At 44.0% G+C, this 22,672-nt stretch overlaps 1 protein-coding gene across 3 annotated transcripts in view; it reads left to right on the top strand.

Annotated features, from left to right (window-relative positions):
• CCBE1 (collagen and calcium binding EGF domains 1) overlaps positions 1 to 22,672 on the top strand; it is a 234,985-nt gene that overhangs the window by 173,391 nt on the left and 38,922 nt on the right. For 2 of the 3 annotated variants that reach the window (XM_027118665.1, XM_027118666.1), the window contains exon 3: positions 19,608 to 19,660. In XM_027118665.1, coding sequence (XP_026974466.1) covers positions 19,608 to 19,660 — 53 coding nt within the window. Of the gene's footprint in view, positions 1 to 12,268; positions 12,506 to 19,607; positions 19,661 to 22,672 lie in introns of those variants that run through there. The other variant, XM_027118667.1, reaches the window with a different exon arrangement.

The raw sequence follows: 22,672 nt of genomic DNA, 5'->3' as shown, positions 1-22,672 counted from the left end.
TTTTTTTTTTTTTTTTTTTTTTTTTTTGCATTCAGATCTTTTGAATTGAGCGAGCGTTCTGAGCCTCACACTCTGGGGACTGAGGTCCTGGCTCTAACCTTTCTTCACGGTATGACCTTGGGCCAGATTCTTGAGCTCTGGGACTCAGTTTCTCCACTGTGAGAGGGGGATAATCACAGATTGTCCTGTTGCTCCTCGTGAGGATTTGATGAAACTCCACAGGATGTGGCAGTTTCTCAGCTTGTGACTCACTCTGGGAACCAACCACAGCAAATACCCTCCTGCAGCTCTGCCATCCCGGGGCGGAGCCCCCCCCCCCCCCCCCCCACCCCACGGCAGTGGGAGCACAGCCTTTGGAGGAAGGGCGGGCAGGGCCAACCCTGCCCCACTTCCAGGTTTTATCAGACGGTGGGTCCAGGCAGAGCCTCCTCCCTAGGAAGATGGGATGGGGACTTAGGGCATCTTGGCAGTTTGTGGATGGAGCCGGCTATCGTCCCTGGTCCCACACCTGCTGGGAGGCTCCACCCAGGAGGATCCTCAGGAGATCATGGCCAACTAGAGTCGTGGTCTGTTTTAGCAGAAAGGAGCCAACAAGCCAAAGGGGAATCCCCTACCCAGGACCTGCCTGACCTCCTTCGGAAGGTCCCCACTGCTGTCCGAGCTGCCTTCTCTGCGACCGGAAATACGGAAGGGGGTGGGGGGGGGTATCACAATGGCCGTCTTCCAGAGTGAGTCACGAGGTGAGAAACTGACACTTCGGGTGGTCTCCCAGGATCTATGGGAGAGGGTTGTGCTCTGGGTCCAGCTGGTCAGCATCTGTCCCATCAGCACAATTGTGGAGTAGAGCTGGGCTCAGGTTGGCACTGAGGGGCATCCTTAGACCTGAGGGGGGTCTAGGTGGTCCTCAGGATAGTTTTTCTCCCTTCTCCAGGGAGTTCTCTCTTGATTCAGGGCAGCCCCTGCTGGAGGGCTAAGCCCTATGTTGTAGAACTGGGGCACCTAGAAGTGGACCCTAATTCCATAACATACACCCCCCAATAGCCTGCTGCACAGCAGTCCAAAACCCCCAGGGTGCCAGAAAAATGCTGGCCAAGCGGAAAGTGCCCAGAGCAGCAGTGGTGGCTCCTTGGGAAGGCCCTTCTGGTCTACGCCTGCACTCCCACCACCATCGCCCCATCTTGCCACCGCACGTAAACACTCCAGTCCCCCGACAGATCTCCAGATCTCCCCAGTGTTGAAGTGGTACCTCAGGTCCAGCGTGAGAAGACAGTTGCTTACCTAGTGTCATTCATTAAATATCAGAACACATTCTCCACTCCTTCCCTTATCACAGAAGCATCACTCCCATCACGGTGCCTGGGATTCTTTACTTTATCATAGTGCCTGAAATTGCATCAAAGAGTTACTCCTCTGAGTTCAACGCCATCCTTTTTACAGTCAGTGCCCTAAACTAGTGGTATCTTCCTTGGGTGCCCAGTTCTTCCCATGGCCTCTTGTCTGCTGTCCCCTAGAGTTAAGTGAAATGAATCCTCTGTCCTTAGACATCCTGGCAGGGCTTGGGCTGTGTGAGGACGCAACATTAAAGCTGCCATGGCAGGTTTTCAAGGCTACATGTATCGCTTAATCACAGAGCACTATTTGCTCTTTATCTTAAATGCCATACTTCGGATAGGAAAGAAAAACTGTGCTCTCCAACTTCTGAGAGCTCCTTGCTCTGAGATTACATCAGGAGACCAGATTAGAAAGCGTTTCAAAGATCTGGAGGAGGGAGTCAGTTAACGATACAGCAGCAAAGAGGGGTCAGCTGCGTGAAACAGCGATGCATCTGAGTGTGTCTTATCACGTCTCTCTAATGGAGCCCACAGAAGGGTTTCTTTTGTGTGGAATAAAGAGCCAGACCCCAGGGAAAGCCAAACAGAAGACAGAGAGCACGGGGCATTGCCAGTGAATTATGCGCTCACATGGCCAGAGGCACTAGAACTTCCGTGTTATTTAACGAAAAAACGTTTATGAAACACGCTTTCTCGCTCCTCTTTGCTCTGCCTGGTACAGCTGGTTTCCCGTTATTTAAACCTAACCTACAACTCCTTCTCAAGGTTGCCAGTAAATAATTCACTAATGCCGGAAACACCTGGAGGTTCAACTGTTATTGACAGAATCCAGTGCTCATGTGTGATAAGGGCTGTGTCTGCAGGTTAATGAAGATGTTTATATTTGTCACCATCCAGGGAGTGACTTCTGTCCGTGAAACAGAAATTTGTTCTTTGGAAAAAACACAGCCATTGTGGAAACCCTACCTGGAATTAAGCCCCAAATCAAAAGCCTTTTATACTATGACTTCCAAAAACTGGATCTTTGCTGTGTTACCAGGACAACTGGGAAAGAACAAGATCTTGGTTACAGAGAACTGAAATGCCACTTGATCTCGGGGATGAAAGGAGTTGTGGTTAGGATGCCAGGGGTCAGGATGGAGGAAATGTCAGAAAATGGGCTGGCCCTGGGGTGGGCGCCCACGGTTCAGGTGCCCCTTTCCAATCTTCTCCACCTAGAGGGGCAAGAGCATTGCCTCTTGGTGCGAAGTAGGACCATCCAGGCCACCCAGTCAGAAGCAAGCGCGGACAAAGTGGTTTTCCCTAGAAAGGGCCTGTGGACAGCAGTGACTGTCCTCTCTGACTCGAGGGTACCGGGGTAATTTGAGGGTTTAGCTAATAAGGCATTGCCGTCTACTGCCGTGTAACAAAAATCTCTGTGCTGCGTTCCTAAAGCCAAGATAACCCACACCACTGCATGCTTTTCTGGTTGCCCTGTCTCTGCCCTGGGTGGCCTTCCATTCTCTTCCCTGTCAAGATACAACTTAATCATCCTGTAAGATCCAAGTCCAACTCCACACACAATTCCCAGACCACCCCAGGCTGCGCCGGCCCTGTCCTTTGGTAATTTGGGGCAGACTTGAGGGCCTTTTGACATCTTGAGCATTTCATTATTTTCAAAGACCATGTTGTGGTTGAACATTTCTTATGTTCTGTGTCTTTACACAAGTGATTATACAAGTGATTGTGTAAGCTCTTTTTATCTTATGATTCTTTCTACTTCCCAGGGTCAACATTCAATTATTAGTTGATTCAGTGTAAACTAACATACTGTTTAACTTCAGGCTTTCCCGTATTTCACAGGGCTTCATCAAAACATATAAATATTCATTTACTATATCCTTTAACTCCATATGTTGAAGGAAGACAGAAGAGAGTAACAACAACAATAACCAGTTACTGTTACTGCTGCTCTCATTATCATTGTCCCTTTCTTGGCCATTTCCTATATAAGAGGAACTATACCAAGTGCTTTATCCATCTAATTTAGTGTTCAAAATAACCCTAACAATGTATATATTGATACTGCATTTTTCGGAAGAAGAAACTGAAGTGTAAGTTTATAACTTGTATTTATGAAACGAGGAAGTGGTGGAATCAGGTATCAAACCCAGTTCTGCCTGACTTCAAAACAGCTGTCCAGGACTTCCCTGATGGCACAGTGGTTAAGAATCTACCTGCCAGTGCAGGAGACACAGGTTCGATCCCTGGTCTGGGAAGATCCCACATGCCGCGGAGCAACTAAGGCCATGCACCACAACTACTGAGCCTGTGCTCTAGAGCCCATGAGCTACAACTACTGAGCCCACGTGCTCTAGGGCCCATATGCCACAACTACAGAGCCCACGTGCTGTAACTGCTGAAGCCCACAGGCCTAGAGCCCCTGCTCCTCAACGAGAGAAGCCACCGCAATGAGAGTCCAGCGCACCGCAACCAAGAGTAGCCCCCGCTCGCCACAACTAGGGAAAGCCCGTGTGCAGCAACGGAGACCCAAGCAGCCAAAAAAAAGAGTTGTCCATACTATGATACCATTCAGTGTCTCCAGGTTTTTGTATTTGTTAATAGTTTTGATTCATTCAGGCCTCCTAAATGCCGAGGCCTACGTTGCCACTAAGAAAGGGTCGAGAATGAACGTCCTGGGACACCTCAGTCTGGACAGGGTGGCCGAGTTGCCATGCATCCCCTGAATGCTGGTTCCAGCAGCATCACTGAACAGTCTTGGACAACTTGCCTAGACTATCTGAATCTCCCAGGTCTTGATCACAAACAGCAGAGCACATATTATTTACTCCAGATAAACTTGAATATTTTTGGCCCCTGGAGGTAACTGATTTGTCGTTATTTCATGCAAGAAACATTACTGGAGTTACACACTCCTTACTCTCTGCCCATTACTCCTGCCAAAGCCTCATTCCTTCTGTACCTTGTAATACAGAAAAGGAGGAAGGAAGGAAGGATGAGAGCCCACAGGAGGCCAGGAAAGATAAAAAGAAAGGGAAGATAAAGCCATAACCCATAACTTATAAACAGTGTCCCAAGGAAAGAGTTCCGGCCAAGTTCAGTTCAGCCAATATGTGTTGAATATGTGGTCTTTCAGACATTGGACTAAGTGCTCAAGGAAACTAAGACTCGATTCCTGCCTTGGAGGAGTTCGTGATCACTTAGAGGAGACAGACTGAGTATGATGATAGAGACGTACATGTCCTCCCGTGACCCGAAGGTATTCTCTGTAGAGCTACCTTTATCATAGAGCCAAAAACTATACCTTGTTGTCACAGATCATACTTATTTCTCTAAGGCACTACCTCTTAAAATTTGCAAACAAGGAAAGGAATCATAATAAATGACAGACTCCAGAATAGACTCAATACAGGGGTGTGGGCAGCTCTCCCTTCTAATTAAGTGATGCTTCCGCCGTCAAGGAGTTTAAGTTGTTTTAAAGGTGGAAATACCTTCCACCAGGAACATCCATTCCTGCACCTTAGAAATTGTCATCGAATTGAGCTGTGTGTTGACCCACACGTGTTATACTTCTGCGAGCCATCACTCGAATGTCTAGAGGTCATTACTGAGCTGTAGGTCCCAGCAGAGGCAGCGCTGCCATACTGCTTCCCATGGTTCTTGGGCTGTCCTGCAAAACCTACCACACATACCACATCTGAGAGTCCACCGGAAGTTCTCGTTACTTTCCCATGAGTTTGCAAAACACTTCAAGATGTCTGCTCACTCATAACGAACATCCGGAATGATCAGGGACTGATTTCTTAAAACAAGTTCTTGTAATTCATGGTAGTGTTTTGTTTTTTTTTCTGGGGGTGTGTGGGGGGGGTGGGATTAAGGGTATGCAGTTTTTGAACCATATTTCTTTGATGAAAAAATACTCATAAATGGAATATTTCATACTACCATTAATAGTTTTGCATAAAATGGATAATTTCTTAGAGACGGATTTTTTTTTAATCAACCTCAATGGAGCATATAAGTTACATTTGATAAAATGCACCAATTTTAAGTGGACCGTTCTATGAGTTTTGACAAAGTATACACCCATGTGACCACAATGAAGGTACAGACATTTTCGTCACCGTAAAATCCAGGGAAGACATTAAAGATCACCCTAGTCCAAAGCCCTTTGTTTCCCGGAGTGGGAAGCAGAGACCCAGAGTGAGGCAGTGATTTGCTTGAGCGCTTATGTCTAGTTTGTCAGCTTCCTTGATAGCGTTTCTCTCACCAGTCCTTCTCTTTGTCTCTCTGGCTTCCTTTCTCGATCCAGTTCTTCCGGGAGGAGGTCTCCCCAGATCATGTCCTTGGCACACGCCTTCCCCGCGCATTTTTTTTGTTGTTGTTGTTTTTTGTTTTCTTTTGCGGTACGCGGGCCTCTCACTGTTATGGCCTCTCCCCTTGCGGAGCACCGGCTCCGGACGCGCAGGCTCAGCGGCCATGGCTCACAGGCCCAGCCGCTCCGCGGCATGTGGGATCCTCCCGGACCGGGGCACGAACCCGTGTCCCCTGCATCGGCAGGCGGACTCTCAACCACTGCGCCACCAGGGAAGCCCCCCGCGCGTTTTAATCCAATAATCTTCTTCACCTGTCCCTCTGAAGACCGTCTCTAGCACACCTCCTCCCTCACCATGCGCTTGAGCTGTGTAAGGCCTCAGACATCCTAAACAATTATGTCCACAATGAATGTCATTAATACCTTCTAGTCTTCCCCAAATTCGTGCTATAGAAACTTCTGTATTTAGCTCTTTTCCGATTTAACCTGCCTTGGTTAATGGTGACCTCATCCTCCAGACAGCTATACTACAATCAGTCTCTAGTCTTGGATGTCTCTGTTTTCCTTCTTCCCCACATCCAGTGTGTTAGGAAATCCTATAGATACTCCTCCAACGTTTCTTTAAAATCTGTTCCCATTTTGCAATTCGCACTGCCCTGTTTTAGCCCTTCTGAATCTATTGCCTGAAATATTTCAGTAGCCTTTTTAACACCTTTCTGTGCCTGCATCCTTGTCTTTCCAATGTCTCAACTGGACCTAGACTGTGGCTCTCTGACCTACTATTAAATAAGGTTGAGAGTCGGGAGGCACAGCCTAAAGGCTGTCTGAGGATATCCTGAGCCAAGGACAGGACGTTTTTTCCCAGAGGGAAGCTGAGATTGCAAGACAGAGGAGCTGGATTGGGGACCAAGCTGGAGAAGCAAGACTGGTAGGTAGTGAGCGTGGGAGCCCCTTCATATGGGGCCTGCTACATCCTCTGGGACAGGAGCCACTCCAGTGGGCCACACACTTCTGCAGCCCCTGAAACGGACTTCATACTCTTGCCTCTGTACCGAGAGAATACATTTTACTCGTGTTACGGTGCTTTGAATGCTCTGTCCTGTGTTATGCGGAATTGTGTGTACATGTATATATATTTCTCCCACGTTCGTTATCTTCAAGGACCACATTTAAATCTTAATCATCTCCACATCTTCTGTAACACCCACATCTTCTGTAACACCCAGGTCAGGGAAGAGGTGGCCTCTGGAGGCCTGCAGTCTGGGTTCATGTCCAGCTCAGCTACTAATTTGAACAAGTCACTTAAATATTCTGGGCTTTCCCATCTGTTAAAAAAAAAAAAAGAAAAAGGTGGTTATGAGAATTAAATAATCTATGGAAAATGCTTGGCTTGGTGTGTAATAAGCTCTCAATTAAGTGGTGGTTGAATTAAGTCAAAGTTAATGTTTCCAGTTCTGAACTAATCTGAATTGAAATTTGTAATGGGACATTGGATCATTATTTATGTAGTTCGGTATCTTAAATAGAAGATCCCTGCTCTCATCTGTAAATGGTCTGCAGGTGGCAATCCGGCTTTTGGTGTTGTGTGAATTTCTCCCTCCAGTGACTTAGACCTGAAGTCATGTCAGCTGTATTTTGTTTTCCATAAGGGATTTATGTGTGTGAGCTATGGGATATGTCAGGTCATATGATTAATCGGGTCCCTTCTGTTTTTCAAAGACATTACAAGTAAGATCTCTAATAAGACTTCCTCATTTAATTCCCAAGTGACTGACCCCAGGCAGAAGTGTGAATCAGCAACTTGTGTTTACGTGTTCCTGTACCGAGCTCTCTCTGGAAATGCCTCATTTACATGGTGAAGTGCAGGAAAGGGGGCCAAGCAGCGCCGGTGAACTCTACCCAGGTGAACTCTACCCACTGTGTGGAAAGAAGGATCGTAGCCCTGTGAAAGCGGAGAGTTCTTTAGCTTTGGGTAATTTACAAGGAAGGTTCAGACATTTACATTTCAAGGGTCAGCATTTCATAAGGCTCAAGGGCTCCATGCACAGTTGCTGAGCAGAATAAAAGGCTGTGTCTTCTCTAAGCGCAATTTGGGTTACTAACTTCGCATTTCAGTAGCCTTTCTCCGCTGGCTTTATTTCCTTCAGTCATTTTAGCTTTTGGGGGGGTGAAGGTGGGTGGGAGCAGGAACGAGGCTCCTATAACTGAAACCAACAATAATAGCTTAAACAGGATAGAATTTTGTTTCTCTTGCACGAGACTGTTCAGGCGTCCTTAGCTCATGGTGGCTGGGCGGCATCGCGGGCTTACCTCCGTGTGTGTGATGCACCCATTGCTGACGTGTTGATCTCATTGTCCGAGACGGCACTCGTGGGAAGGTGAAGGGGGAGGGTCGCACCCCTTCCGCTTGAGGGTGACGCCTGAGAGCTGTGTGCATCAAGGCTACTCCCATCCCCCCGGCCGGGCTTATTCACAAGGCCGTACGTGGTGGATGAGCGGCTGGGAAATGGCTCCTTCATTCTGGGTGGTTATGTGCCCAGCTATAATTTGGGGTTTTGTAACAAAAGAAGAAGAAGAGCAAGTAGAGGAGGGGGAACAGCTAGCTATCTCTGCCTCAGTCATGACTTTCTGAAAATGCAGCTGTTGTGGTTAATTTGAGGCTTTTCCTAGGGAAAAAACTAGAAGGCAATATATACTTTTAGGCCAACCCTGCCTGCCCACCACACCCAGGCCCGAGGTAAGCCGCAGGATTCTGTGGGCCCATGTTAGCCTTGTGGTGCACCCACCGAGGAGATGAGCCCATGTAAGGGTAGGGGGTGGTCTGTGTGAGCTGCCGGTCCAAGCCTTTGCTTATGAGTATAAATACACTTGACCCCTAGACAACGTGGGGATCAGGGGCTCCAACTCTCACACGGTCGAAAAACCCCCTGTAACTTATAGTTGGTTCCTCTGTATCCGAGAATTCAACCAGCAGCAGATCATGGAATACTGTAGTATTATTTACTGTTGGAAAACATCCTCGTATAGGCGGACCCACATTGTTCCAGGGTCAGACGTAGATGTCTGAAAGTCAGTAGAAAATTGAAAACTTTTAAAGAGAAGAGCCCGTGGACCTGCAGAGTATATTATCCCCAGTGAAACAGTTAATTGTGGGGTGTTTTTTTGGGTTTTTTTGTTTTGTTTTTTGGCCACGTGCCATGTGGGATCTTAGTTCCCCGACCAGGGATCGAACCCGTGTTCCCTAGTGGAAGTGCAGAGTCTTAACCACTGGACCACCAGGGAAGTCCCAAAACAGAATTAATTTAGAAACTGGAAAGAATTTTTAAAGAAATTCTCATTAGTGCCCTCGAAGAAATTCTAGAGAAGGATCGCATCTTAAATAAAACAAGCCCTGTGGACCAAAGAACATTTGGAAAGAAGGAGGCAATGTTTAGAAACAGGCTTATGGGTTATTTGCCTTTGAGCTCTGGCTCCTTCCAGGGTGCTATTCTATCCCACACTGGCAGTGAGAAGTTAACTTTTTCCTCTGAATTTTAAAATATAACGTCTTCTCTTTACGAAAGTAACACCTGATGATTATACAAACCTTAGAAAATACAGGCAAGCAAAATGAAGGCAGTTTCGCTGCCTGGAAGTTTCCAGTTTAGGTGTCAGAGAGGTGAGAGTTGAGATCCTGAGGCTGGGTCCACCTTTGAAGAAGAGAAAAGAGTGTGTTATATTCATTCGGGAATATAACCAATATTTTATAACAACTTTAAATGTAATATAATCTATAAAAATATTGAATCACTGTGTTCTACATCTGAAACTGATATAACATTGTAAATCAACTATACTTCAATAAATAAAGAAGTTAGTAAATAACCAAAGCGACAGGAGTGAGGAAACAAAACTGCAGAGAAAGTCCAGAGTGGGAGGAGAAGGAAGGAGGAACAGTCAGGAAACTTCTGGACTGCATTGGAAACCACCGCAGATGACTTGTATTGCTTCATTTATCATGAAGATTTTAGTGCCTGAAGATAGGATTTTCTTGATGAATGCTACCCTAGAATATTACTAATAACATTGAGGTGTTTCTAGAATGCTTAGAGAGTTAAGAATAGAATAAAAATAAATCAACAACTAGGGCTTTGGGTCCTACAGTGTCAGTACATACGATGAACCACGTTGCTGCAAGGAATAATCTCCACTTTCCAGGCTGTGTCCATGGACAGCGACCCACGGAGTAGGACACGATTCACAGCTATCAGCGCCTCGGAAAATTAGCAACCGTGGGAACAAATGTGAGCAGAGCTGCACTGGTTTAAATGTGTCCCACAAGCGGGGGAAATGGTTCCATTAAAATCCTCCCTAAGGCAAGCCTATTACACCAGTTATTTGAGGTGCAAAAAGAATGAACATCCTATTAAATAGCACACTAAATCCCTAAAGCAGTTTCTTAATAAATACTGTATATTGATTCCAGGTGACTTGGTCAAAAGCAGTTGGGTTGAAACCTAGTTGGTCCAGTTTGTCCAAAATATAACTGCTCAGTTTCTGGGTAAAGCGAGTCATGCTGGGTGCCTATCTGCTCAAACACATTCCCGAACGTGACTCCTTACCCAACTTTCAAAATCACAAGCTTCTGAAACTGTTGTCAAGCCTGGCGTTAGAAATGTACCAGACCACCCTGAAAATCTCTAAAGACCCCTTTATTATTTTATTTTCTCTTATTACATACAAAATCAGTACCTGGTCGTTACAGAAAAATCCGGAAACACACAAAAACGAATATGAGGAACCCTCTTGTAGCTCACCCGCATGAAAAGAACCACGAATACACAGTGTCTTCATTTTCACTGTAAAAATTTCACCACCTGTGTATATATAAGCATATACATAGATACAAGTTTGTTTTATTTCGTTTTTCACAAAGGTAATACCAAACTACCTTTTCTCATTTTTTATAATTTTTTATTATGTTTCAGAAATGATCAACTTATCACCTGATTAGGGAAAAGGCAGTCAGCGAACAAGGTGATAACGAGGGTTGATGAGGTAGAAAACTCATTTGGGGAGGCAAGGAAGGAGGAAAAAATGTGTGAGAAGGGAGCTGGGGTGTCTAGTGTTGGCATCGTTGCAAAGAGGAAGTTAATCAATCCCAAGTTCTTATCTCTTTAACGTCAGCCCTGTACTCCAGTCAGCCCTTGGCTGAAGTCCTTGACCCTGGGGTCTGAGGAACACTGATCTACCAGGGAGATAGGGAGACGCTGGCAGGCATATCACGTGAAGGTGCCTGCACGTGTTCTCAGCCTGCAGCCGGGGCTTTTGTCCACACGTCCCGCCTCTGCAGGGCTCCAGGGTCCTTGAAGGTGGCCAACACAGTGAGGACACAGCAGGAAAACCACATTTCCTTCTACATTTTCCAATGGACTTAACATATGCCAGCACGGTCCTAAGCTGCATCTTATTAACTCATGAAATCCTCTCACCAAGCCAATGAGGTGAGTACTATTACTTTCCCATTTTACACAGAAGGAAATCAAGTTAGAGGGATTTTACATCGCTTGTCTAAGGCCCCACAGCTGGAAAGCAGTGGTGCGTGGATTCAGACCCAGGTGGTACATCCCCAAGGAGCAGGGTCCTAACTACCAGCTCTTCTGCTTTTTGGGTAGGTGCGCGATGAATGTTTGTTGAATGAATAAATTATCACTTGCAGCCTTGGAGGATAAATACCTTTTGGTTATAACTTTAACTCCATCTGAGAATAACCTTTTCACACGCGCTTAGAGAAATTAATTTTTCTGTAATTCACACAATTAAAACCCACATGAAACCATGACCAGGGTGTTCATGGTTAAAGGGATCACTTCAACAGTGTTCCTTCCTCACTTGATCATTTTGTGTATATGTGGTAAAATATACATAATATAAAATTTACCATTTTAGCCATTTTTAGATGTGTAGTTCAGTGGCATTAAGTACATTCACATTGTTGTGCAAGCATTACCACCATCCACCTCCAGAACTTTTTCATCTTCCCAAACTGACATTTTCGACCCATTTGTAGCCTGTGTCGAAATTTCCTTCCTTTTTAAAGATGAATAATATTTTGTTGTGTATATATACCACATCTTGTTTATCCAGTCATCTGTCGATGGACATTTGGATTGTTTATACCTTTGGCTATTGTGAAAGATGCTGCTATGATCAAATATCTACTTGAGTGTGCTTTCAGTTCTTTTGAGTACATACCCAGAAGTGGAATTGCCGGATCATGTGGTAACTCTGTTTTGTTTTGTTTTGTTTTGCGGAACCACTAACTGTTTTCCTCATTTGATTTTGACCACCAGTAATTGTGCATAGAAGAGCAGATTATACCTAAAATACTCCATAGGAGTCTTTTAATATCGTCACTGAGATTTGGCGGTAACAAGCTTATATGTAGATGAATAAATAGGTTTGTTTGGGTTGGCTTGTTAGTTTGTTGATGCCATAGTAAACATGATATTATTCCATTTGCCTGGGAGGAGCATTTTCTGGTTAAAAGGCTGGAACCAAGCATGTCTAGCTGGGAGGTGAGTCATTTCGTTGGGCTCTGTTCTCAGGTCATCTGGTGTGAAAGGAATTCTAGTAGCTCCTACAAAGTTGTGCAAAGCTCGATAAAAGTTTCCACAAAGGAAGAAAGTTCAAAGGAAGAGAGGAAAGCTTCCTCACTCTAAGGAGCTTGACCAAAAGATCCAGGACCACTATTAGATGCTCAAGCCTTTAATATTAGCCCCAAGGGATCCGTGGTCTGTGTTCTTCCTGGCAGAAGTTTCTCATGGGCCCCCCAGCTCGGGCATACCACAGTGCGGTTGGGCTGGTAAGAATAAACGATGTAAGTTGGCTCTACGCTTCCTCTGTCTCATCTGTCTTCATTTAGGACTGACTAGTTGAGGATGTGAGGAACCCACCATCTGTCTGCCTTTAGAAGCATCACCAGGAGGGCTTCACTATCTTGGAGTGAAATATTAAATTGGAAGGTTCTTTATTTTTTTAATCTTTATTTTATATGGACTAGAGTTGCTTTACAGTGTTGTGTTAGTTTCAGGTGTACAGCAAAGTGATTCAGTTATACATATACATGTATCTATTCTTTTTCAACTTCTTTTCCCCTTTGGGTTATTACAGAATATTGAACAGAGTTCCCTGTACTGTATAGTAGGTCCTTGTTGGTTATCTATTTTAAATACAGTAGTGAGTATATGTCAATCCCGAACTCCCAGTTTATCCCTCCCTCCACCACCTTCTTTCCCCTTTGGTAACCGTAAGTTTGTTCTCTGTGTCTGTGAGTCTGTTTCTGTTTTGTAAATAAGTTCATTTGTATCATTTTTTTAGATTCCACATATAAGCTGTATCATACTGATATTTGTCTTTGTCTGACTTACTTCCCTCACTATGATAATCCATGTTGCTGAAAATGGCATTATTTCATTCTTTTTAATGGCTGAGTAACATTCTCTTGTATTTATGTACCGCATCTTTATTCATCTGTCAATGGACATTTAAGTTGCTTCCATGCCTTGGCTATTGTAAGTATTGCTGCAGTGAACACTGGGGTGCATGTATCTGAAAGGGTTCTTTAAAAAACATTTGGGAACTCTGTGTGCCTGGGCAGAATTATCTACTCGTGGGTGGGTTAGGTGCTACTTGGTATCCTAGTCTGGAGCCTCTTGGGTACAGTTTTCCAAAAGAATATACCTTCTGCCTCTTGCCCAGTAGGCAAAGGGTATCAGGCTAACTTCTTCGGTTTGAGGTGGGAACAGGATGTCTAATTTCTCATGAGACTTTCAGGTCAGCTTGCTTTCTTCTGGCCTCCACTTTCCTCAGTATCTGGCATCTCCAGTTTCGACGGCTTACCTAGGTTCTGCAGGGTAGGTTGGCTGGTCTCTCCATGATCACCTCTTCTAGAAGCCCTCAGGTTTGAAGTTATCCCACTTTGCAAAATCACTTCCCATCCTTCTGTCCGCAGGCTATGTTCATATTCAGCTAACCCTTGAACAACATGAGCTTGAAGTGTACAGGTCCACTTAATACACAGATTTTTTTCTTTTCTTTTTTTTTTTGTGGTACGCGGGCCTCTCACTGCTGTGGCCTCTCCCATCGCGGAGCACAGGCTCCGGACGCACAGGCTCAGCGGCCATGGCTCACGGGCCCAGCCGCTCCGCGGTATGTGGGATCTTCCCGGACCGGGGCACGAACCCGTGTCCCCTGCATCGGCAGGCAGACTCTCAACCACTGCGCCACCAGGGAAGCCCACAGATTTTTTCAATAAATATTCAATGCACAGTCGGCTCTCCACATCTATGGACAGATATGGAGCACCAACTGTGTTCATTGTACTCTGCCATTTTATATAAGGGGCTGCAGCATCCGTGGATTTTGGTATATCGGGGCCCCTGAAACCAAGCCCCTGCAGTTACTGAGGGACAACCGTGTTATGGTCCAGAGTTAGAAAGGTCTCCTAAATCCATGGGATATGAGTTTGCATTTTATTTCTTGTTCCCCTTGTTATTTGGAGTTAACTGGTGAAAGAAGACGATGACAAAAATGTTACTTTTCTATCATCTTGAAATCAGCAGTTTCTCTCCCTCCCCCCCCTTCCCCTTCTCTCTTGTTTTTGGAAGAAGCGATGGCATCCGCCGTTGACTAAGAAATGGAAGAAAGAGATGAGTCATGAGAGGAAAGCATCTGGGAAGAGTTGCTTTTGCTGTTTTCTTGCTGTGTTCATAAAGCTGCGACTTAGAACACCATTCTGATCCCAAACCAGACCCGTTCTAGGCACCTTTATTTTATTATCTATAATCCTTGTTAATCCTATAAAGCAAATTTTATTGTTCATGTTTTATTCGTGAAGAATCTGGAGCTCAGCAAGTTTAAGAAATGAGCCCAAGGTCACATCCCGAGCTCTTTTAAAATTTTTTTAATTTTTAAAAAAATTTTTATTTTCTTTATTTTTTGGCTGTGTTGGGTCTTCATTGCTGCCCACGGGCTTTCTCTAGTTGCGGTGAGCGGGGGCTACTCTTCGTTGTGGTGCGCAGGCTTCTCATTGCGGTGGTTTCTCTTGTTGTGGAGCACGGGCTCTAGGCGCGCAGGCTTCAGTAGTTGTGGCCCACGGGCTTAGTTGCTCCACGGCAAGTGGGATCTTCCCGGACCCGTGTCCCCTGCATTGGCAGGCAGATTCTTGTCCACTGCGCCACCAGGGAAGCCCACATCCCGAGCTCTTCAGAGGTCAGAGGCAGAATTGTAAGCCAGGTCTGCTTAACTCCAAAGCCTTTGCTCCATCTAGCTTGGCACCAAATTCTCTAAAAAGTGTAGTTCTTTCTCTCATGTTTTAAAAAGCCTGGTATATTTGGTGCATGTCTAGGCAGCTGTGCAAAGGAAACCTCAAGTAAATCTTAGGAAAATTTACTGTTGCCTTGGAGCAAGTGTTGAAATACATCTTGCCTACTAGCTCACTTGACCTTTTGAGGTCCCTTCTTCTGGCCCTCTAATTCTGTAGGCAGTGGTGGTGGTGTTTTTTTAATTCTTTTCGAGAATCTGGTAACTCACAGCAGACAGTTGGATGATGAGATCTCTGTTATCTTCATTTTCCCGATTTAGTTTTTCCTTCCAAAAGCTTTCACACACACTTGGCTGGTGAGATATATTTCTGGCTGCATAGTTTTTATTTATGATTTTTTAATGTGTGTTAATACTCAGGGGCACCCAGGGGAAACATCCACAGACTTTCCTGATTACCAGATGTCACCCTTTCTATGTAACAACCATCTAATCGCCACTTCCCCTTGCCAAGAAATGAGAAAAGCATTTGCATTTGGAAAAACCACGTTGTGACAACGTGAAGCGTATTAAGGAGTGCCTCCCCGGATTCCACATGAGCTTTTCCTGTCTTAGTTTGTTTTCTAAAAGATGATAACCGCACAGCCATGCTCGCAGTTAGATCTAAAAAGTGTCTGTGCTTGCATAATGAGGAGATTTCAGTTTGGCTGGCTCAGCTTCATTATACGTGAATTATGTTGTAAGTAATCTCTGAAACAGTATAACATGTATGGCCAGTGTTTATTTGTGATGCTTTGGACTATTTCATTGTTTATGTGGTGATTTATGATTGATGGGTGTTTAATATGCAAAGTAATGCCGTGTTCCCGGGAGGGTACAGTGGAGCCTCCGACCTCCTCCTCTTGAGCAGAGAGAGTTAGTTATGCAGTTAAGAAAAAACAGCCAAGGGGGGGGCTTCCCTGGTGGCGTAGTGGTTGAGAGCCCGCCTGCCTTTGCAGGGGACACAGGTTCATGCCCCGGTCCGGGAAGATCCCACATGCCGTGGAGCGGCTGGGCCCGTGAGCCATGGCCGCTGAGTCTGCGCGTCCGGAGCCTGTGCTCCCCGACGGGAGAGGCCACAGCAGTGAGAGGCCCGCGTACCGCAAAAAAAAAAAAAAAAAAACCATCAAAAACCAGCCAAGGGGAAGTTAATTCTTCGCTGAGCAGATATTTAAATGAAGCATGTCCATCCTGAAGCTCAGATTTTCTGACAGAGCTCCATAGCCTCTTGAAAGCATATCAAATCACTGTGTTATTTAATTCCATAAAAAGGAAATGACAGGTGACTTTTGGCTCCACTGTGTGCATGGTCCCAAGCCCTTGAAATGCTCAGGAAGGTTAGAGTGCCCAAGTTTAATGTCTTAGATGTAGAAAAACAGATTATAAGGATTTCATCCATTTGCATGAACTTTAAAATGCCATAGAACATCTCAGAGGCAGTACCTTAGATGTGCCACTTAGGTAGAAACAAACAAATAGAACCATATGTTTAAACGTGGTGTTATACTTGGTGTATCAAAAGCACATGTTTTGCCCCTCCATCCAACTTTCTCATGAATCACTCGAGTTTCGAATCATCTAGCACACTGCTTCCTCCTATAGTTTTCTGTAGGACAGCCTTAAGTAATACAGTAAGTAATATCCGTGAAATTTTAATGAATGCTCTGTTAAGCCAGTTTTCTTTTTGGTTGTTAGGAACTTGGACTTTCTTTTTTTTTAATTAATTAATTTTATTTATTTTATGGCTGTATTAGTTCTTTGTTGCTGCACTCGGACTTTCTCTAGATGCGGCACGTAGGGGCTACTCTTCATTGCGGTTCACAGGCTTCTCATTGTGGTGGCTTCTCTAGTTGAGGAGCACGGGCTCTAGGCACCCAGGCTTCAGTAGTTGTGGCACGCAGACTCAGTAGTCGTGGCTTGTGGACTCTAGAGCGCAGGCTTAGTAGTTGTGGCCCACGGGCTTAGTTGCTCTGTGGCGTGTGGGATCTTCCCGGACCAGGGCTCGAACCCGTGTCCCCTGCATTGACAGGCAGATTCTTAACCACTGCACCACCAGGGAAGTCTAGAACTTGGACTTTCTTAAACCATGGAAAACTAGGCAGAGTTTATTTCATAGAATGTAATGGTAGGTCTTCTACCACTGTTACAAATAATAATCATCATAAATTTATACCCCACGGGCTTTTCCTGTCATGTAAAATTACACTGTGGTTGCAGATACTGGGGAATTAGGTCTAACTGGAAGACTCTGGACGTTGCCCCAGATCGCTCATACCAGTAAATTACACACACATAAGTATTTCCTTTTAACATAAAATATGTCAATGAGAGATTATAAAATAATATATACTGAGTGGACAAGTACAGGCAGGCAAATGTATCCTTTGTTGAGGGTGGGGTTGAGCTTAGCTATTTCACCCAAGTCTGCTTTGGGAGCATCCCAAATGCCATTGTTTTTATAATGGAAACCCACTTATTTTGCTTTGGAAGTAGGATTATCTGCTGCATCTGGGCTGCAAGTGAGATGTTACAGGAAGGAATGAGGTAATACTGCTAAACCCACTTAGGTATCAGAATGTTCTCGTACTAGATGTGATGTTTATAAATTGTATAAAGTAATAAAAATTTTAAAGCTTGGGGAAGAGATTGCTTAAGTTTCTCCTATGAGTGGTCATTCACTTAGCAGACCAGTTCACAAAAATTGATTTGACCAGTAAGATTACACTGACTTGCAAAAGTAGAAAATAATGCTGTTATTAGAGACAGAAGGTCTTGTCTAGTCCGGTCGAAGGTTCTAGCCATTTGATGAAAGTGGAAACTTACTTTAAGACACAGATAATGCCTGATTTTCCACATCAGTGGTTTGTGCCCCTGATTCGTATATACAGATGACATGTTAACACAGGTGGCATGATAGGTTGCAGGTGATATGCAGTTCCTAGCTGGTAGATCCTATTAAACTTAATCCCTTTCTGTTCCACCTGGAAAGCATATCCAAATGCAAATGAGTCAGAATGACATTGCGATGAGAATAACCTTGAATCTGATTTCTCTTAGGGTTACAAAGAAGAGTATTTTTAATGGTAGTTTAACCATTATAGTCAACTCAAAATATCTTGGTAAGTTCTTGAGATTTGCAGATTCCCAGGGCCCTGGTTAATTCTTGCTCTCTGATTTAACATACACTGATGTTGGAAGTGGTAAAGGGAAGCTTACTTAGAAACCAGCTGGGAGAGAAGGGAAGGGAAAAGTGATGGAGACTGGAGAGATGGAGAGCTGAGATTTCCTACTTTTTCATTCATTACAAGTATATCTTCCTTTATATCATTGAACATAGTTATATGTTTGCGTCTGATAATTCCAACCTCTGGGTTATCTTAGAGTTCACACCATTGATTGTCTTTTCCCTTGAGAATAGGTCACATTTATACACGTTGTGTTGTAGAGACCCTGCATCCTGATATATTCGTCCAAAGAGTATTGATATTTTCCTTTTAGCAGACAGTTAACTTGATTAGACAAAAAGTGAAAACTGGCCTGTAGAAGTGGCAGCTCAAGTCTTCATTCAGCCCCTTTTGTCTTTAGCTGAGATGTTTTGGATCTGCTTCTCACACACATGGGTTAGGGGTTACCAGAGACTTGGACAGAGTTTCTACACAAAATTCCGGGCTCTCCTTCTCTAGCACTATCCTTTCCAGGATTCCTTCTCAGTTTCTCATGACTCTGGATCCCAAGGCTTTGTCCTCTGTTTGACCAGGCCAAAAAATACTGCAGGTTTTCTCTCAGACTTTTAACTTCCACATGGCAACTGTGATCTGCAGACAGGATAAAGCCCTAAAAAGCAGGAAGATTACCCTCTGTCAGTCCCTTGTTGAAAATTTCAGCTCTCCTCCTAAATCTGTCTGCTTTAACTCTCCAGAATCATCAGGTAGTTGTTTGCTTCTGTTTTGTCCAGAGTTTATTGTTGTTATCTGCAGAGGGGGCAGGTCTCTTAGGAGGTCACAGCTCCATACCAGAGATATGATCCCTACAGTGGGGATTTGCATTTGGAACTGATGGTGCCATTTCTTGGGCAGAGATGTAAGTCTTGGATGTTTATGTTAAAATTTGCCTGTTAGCCTTTCTTAAAATTCAGATACTTTAGGTATCTTTAGGTACCTTATGTGGTACAGGTGTTTTCAAAAAAAAAAAAAGAGGGGGGAGTCAGAATGCTTGGGTTCCAGTCCCAGGCTTGATAATAATTAGTTACCTAATTATTATATGGTAATTATCAATCATTATGTTATAATTAGCCTAATGTTACTATAATTAGCTCATAATTAGCAAGTCATGTGAATCCTTGACCTGTAGGATGATAAGCCACTAATCATCTAATATAAATATCTTGAAGTCTCAGGGTTAATTCACTTCATAGGATTCAAAGGATTAATGTCCTGTATTAGGTGGGGAAAAGGTGTGGGTCATATGGTAGTGATAATATTTTTTCTTTTTATCTCAGATTCCCTCTACCCTGACTTTCCTTTATGCCTCAGTTCTTCCTGGGCACAAGTTATTTCATTCAAACTCGCTAATTGTAAAGAATTTTATTTTTAACATATCACATTTTGTTTGTCTCTTAGGCGGAAGTGCTGCAAAGGGTATAAATTTGTCCTTGGACAATGCATCCCAGAAGGTATGTAATATAATGGATTATATCTTCTCACCTTGTTTATGACTAATAACCAGAGGTCTTGTAAAGTTCAGATGTACACGGAACATATGTATGTTATCGGTGCATGCATGTGTAATTTCTCTCTTTTTTTGGCTTTAAATTCTTCTAATGCCAATTTGGTTATACATGTCAGGCTCTATCTAAATCATTACATAGCATTTACATGTATATTGAGTAATTCCTGTATCTCTGGTTTTGTGTTGTAGAGGCTATAATTCCCTAGTCAGTATTTCATGCACAGTTAGAACACAGCCATCTTCCCCAACCTCTCTACCTGCTTTTCATCTGCTAAACGTGAAGCCCCTTGATCATCAGCAAACACTGCTCGGCCCAGCACTGAAGAGACAGAGTGTTGTAAGACGTGGGCCCAGCCCTCAAGCTGGGAGACAGCATGTGGATGGCATGGAATGAGAGAGACCTGGATTATAATCATGCTTCCATGTTGCTGTAATCCATTTGCACTGCTGTGACAAAAATAAGTTAGACTGTATGGAGGCTGGGAAGTCCAAGAGCGAGGCACTGGAAAGTCCAATGTCTGGTGAGCGCTTCCTGGTTCATAGACAGCCATCTTCTTGCTGTGTCTTCACATGGTGGAAAGGGCAGGGGAGCTCTCTGGAGTCTCTTTTATTTATAAGGGCACTAATTCCATTTATGAGGGCTTCACCCTCGTGATCTAATAATCTCCCAAAGGCCCCCACCTAATACCATCACACTGGGGGTTAGGGTTTCAAAATATGAATTTCAGGAGGACACAAACATTCAGTCCATAACACACATCCTGCTAGCTATGACCTTGGGCACGTGACTTTCTAAACCTTAGTTTTTGCAGAAAGTGTTAGTACTTGACTCATGTGGAGACTTTAAGAGGATTACCGCATGTAAAGTACTTGCAACAGAGGCTGGCTCTTATTAAGTGCTTGATAACTCGTGGTTCCTCTTATTACTAACAACTACAATATGCATAGTAGAGACATGCATATTGCAGAAGGGGCACATAGTCCCAGAGACCAGGGCGGTCAGAGGTGGTCTCGAGAAGGTGAGGAGTTTGGAGCTAGGTTATGAGGAAGGCTGCCCAGGACTTAGACAAGAAGGAGGAGGAGAACTGTAAAAGATTCCAGGCAGAGCACTGATACAGAAAACACTAAGAACTGTTGGAAGAGCATGACATTAGTGTGCCCAGGGCTGGGCTGGGGACAGGTGAGTAGGTAATGTGAAATAGTTTCCTTCACTGTTGGCCAAGAATCCAGGTCTCGCTAGTAGACTTGGAGCCCAGCCAAGCTAATTATGTTGCATTATCTCATAGGGAGCAGTTTCTTTATCAGTTAGAGATAAATGAATCCTTCTTACTTATTGCTCTCTTTTGCAGAAGAGTTCATTAAACCATAGCTGTCAACCCTGAGAAAGCTGCTTTAGGAAGGCTGGTTAGGAAATCTCTTCACATACGTTGGTTTATATTGGTCTCTCCAAGACGGAATTTCTCACTGCCAGCTAGTTCTGTTAGAGCTCGGTGGGAAAAAAAAAACACAGAGGTCAAAATAATTGCATTCTTTTATAAGCCAGCTTTTCTCAGCCACCAGCTGAGTCCTTTATATTTCAATTTTGCAGATACAGAAAGATAATGAAGTTTAGGCCCATCAATTTAAGATCCTAGTTAAGGACCTTGCCCAACCTGATTAAAAACACATTACATGGATACCACATGCTTAGAATTTCTTTAAATGATAGGTGTTGTGGTTTCAAACATCTAAGCCTAAATCCAGTCTCCCTCACCCTACAGTAAGACGTTATCAGCACCTAAGATTAATGTAACTTAGAACTGAATATTTCCAAGAAAAGTGGTCCCAAGTGCTGAAAGTTGCTTTGCCGTAATTAACTCTGTTCTATCGCTTTTCACTAGAACACTTTTTAAAGTTGATTTGTTTTCCTCTGTGGGAATAAGTCAGTGTGTTTGTGTGTGTTTGTGTTTATGACTAAAGGTATCTTTCATCATAAAAGCTTCTGTTACCCAAGGATGCAAAGTGTAGGATTTCAGAAAAGATGGTGTATTGGTCATGATTCTCCAGAGAAACAGAGATTTATTTTAAGGAACTAGCTCCCGAGATTGTAGAGGCGGGCACGTCCAAAATCTGCAGGGTAGGCCAGCAGGCTGCAGACCTCAGGAAGAGTTACAGTTTGAGTCTGAAGGGCCATCTGCTGGCAGAATTCCCTCTTTATCAATGGAGGGCCATCATTTTTCTATTTAGACCTTCAGCTGATTGGAGAAGACCAGCCCATGGTGTGGAGGGCAATCTGCTTTACTCAATGTCTACTGATTTAAATGTTAATCTCATTTAAAAAAAAAAAAAAACAAATCTCTGCAGAAAATTCTAGAAAAATGGCCAGATACTTGGGTACTGTGGCCTAGCCAAGTTAACCCTTAAAATTAGCCATTACAGATAATAGGAAGAGACTAGAATTTCTAAACAAATATGCTAGCGAGTAGAAGCTGCAATTTAAAAGTGTTGTTGCCTCATTTGTTTAAGTGTCAGCAACTTGTGGCCTGTGAGCCAAATCTGGCCCACCACCTGGTTTGTAAATAAAGCTTTATTGAAGCACAGACATACCCATTCACTTCAATATTGCCTATGGCGACTTTTGCCCTGCAACAGCAGACTGGAGTAGCTTCAACAAAGCCCTGCAAAGCCAAAAAGTATTATCTAGCCCCCTTTACAGGAAAAGTTTGCCAACCCCTGCCATAAGTGTTATCTACATTGCCCAGGGGGTAGGGTAATCAGATTTGTTCTAGTTCAGCAACTACTAATTGTACTTAAACTGTAGGAAGAGAATAGTGCTGGTTGCCCCAGGGGACACAGTTCCTTTCAGCTATCCAAACAATCATTAGAACTAATAGTAAAAGAAGCTAAAATGCAGGTCAGGCTTTGACTAGGTGTCAGGCACTGTGCTTAATGTATCATCCAATTTAATCTTCCTAAA

Source organism: Aethalodelphis obliquidens, unplaced genomic scaffold (genome assembly GCF_003676395.1).
Source record: "Aethalodelphis obliquidens isolate GAN/ISIS:26980383/991018 unplaced genomic scaffold, ASM367639v1 scaffold19, whole genome shotgun sequence".
Lineage (NCBI taxonomy): Eukaryota > Metazoa > Chordata > Mammalia > Artiodactyla > Delphinidae > Aethalodelphis > Aethalodelphis obliquidens.
The sequence above is the reverse complement of the archived record's forward strand: the minus strand, read 5'-3'. Positions and strand labels throughout refer to the sequence as shown.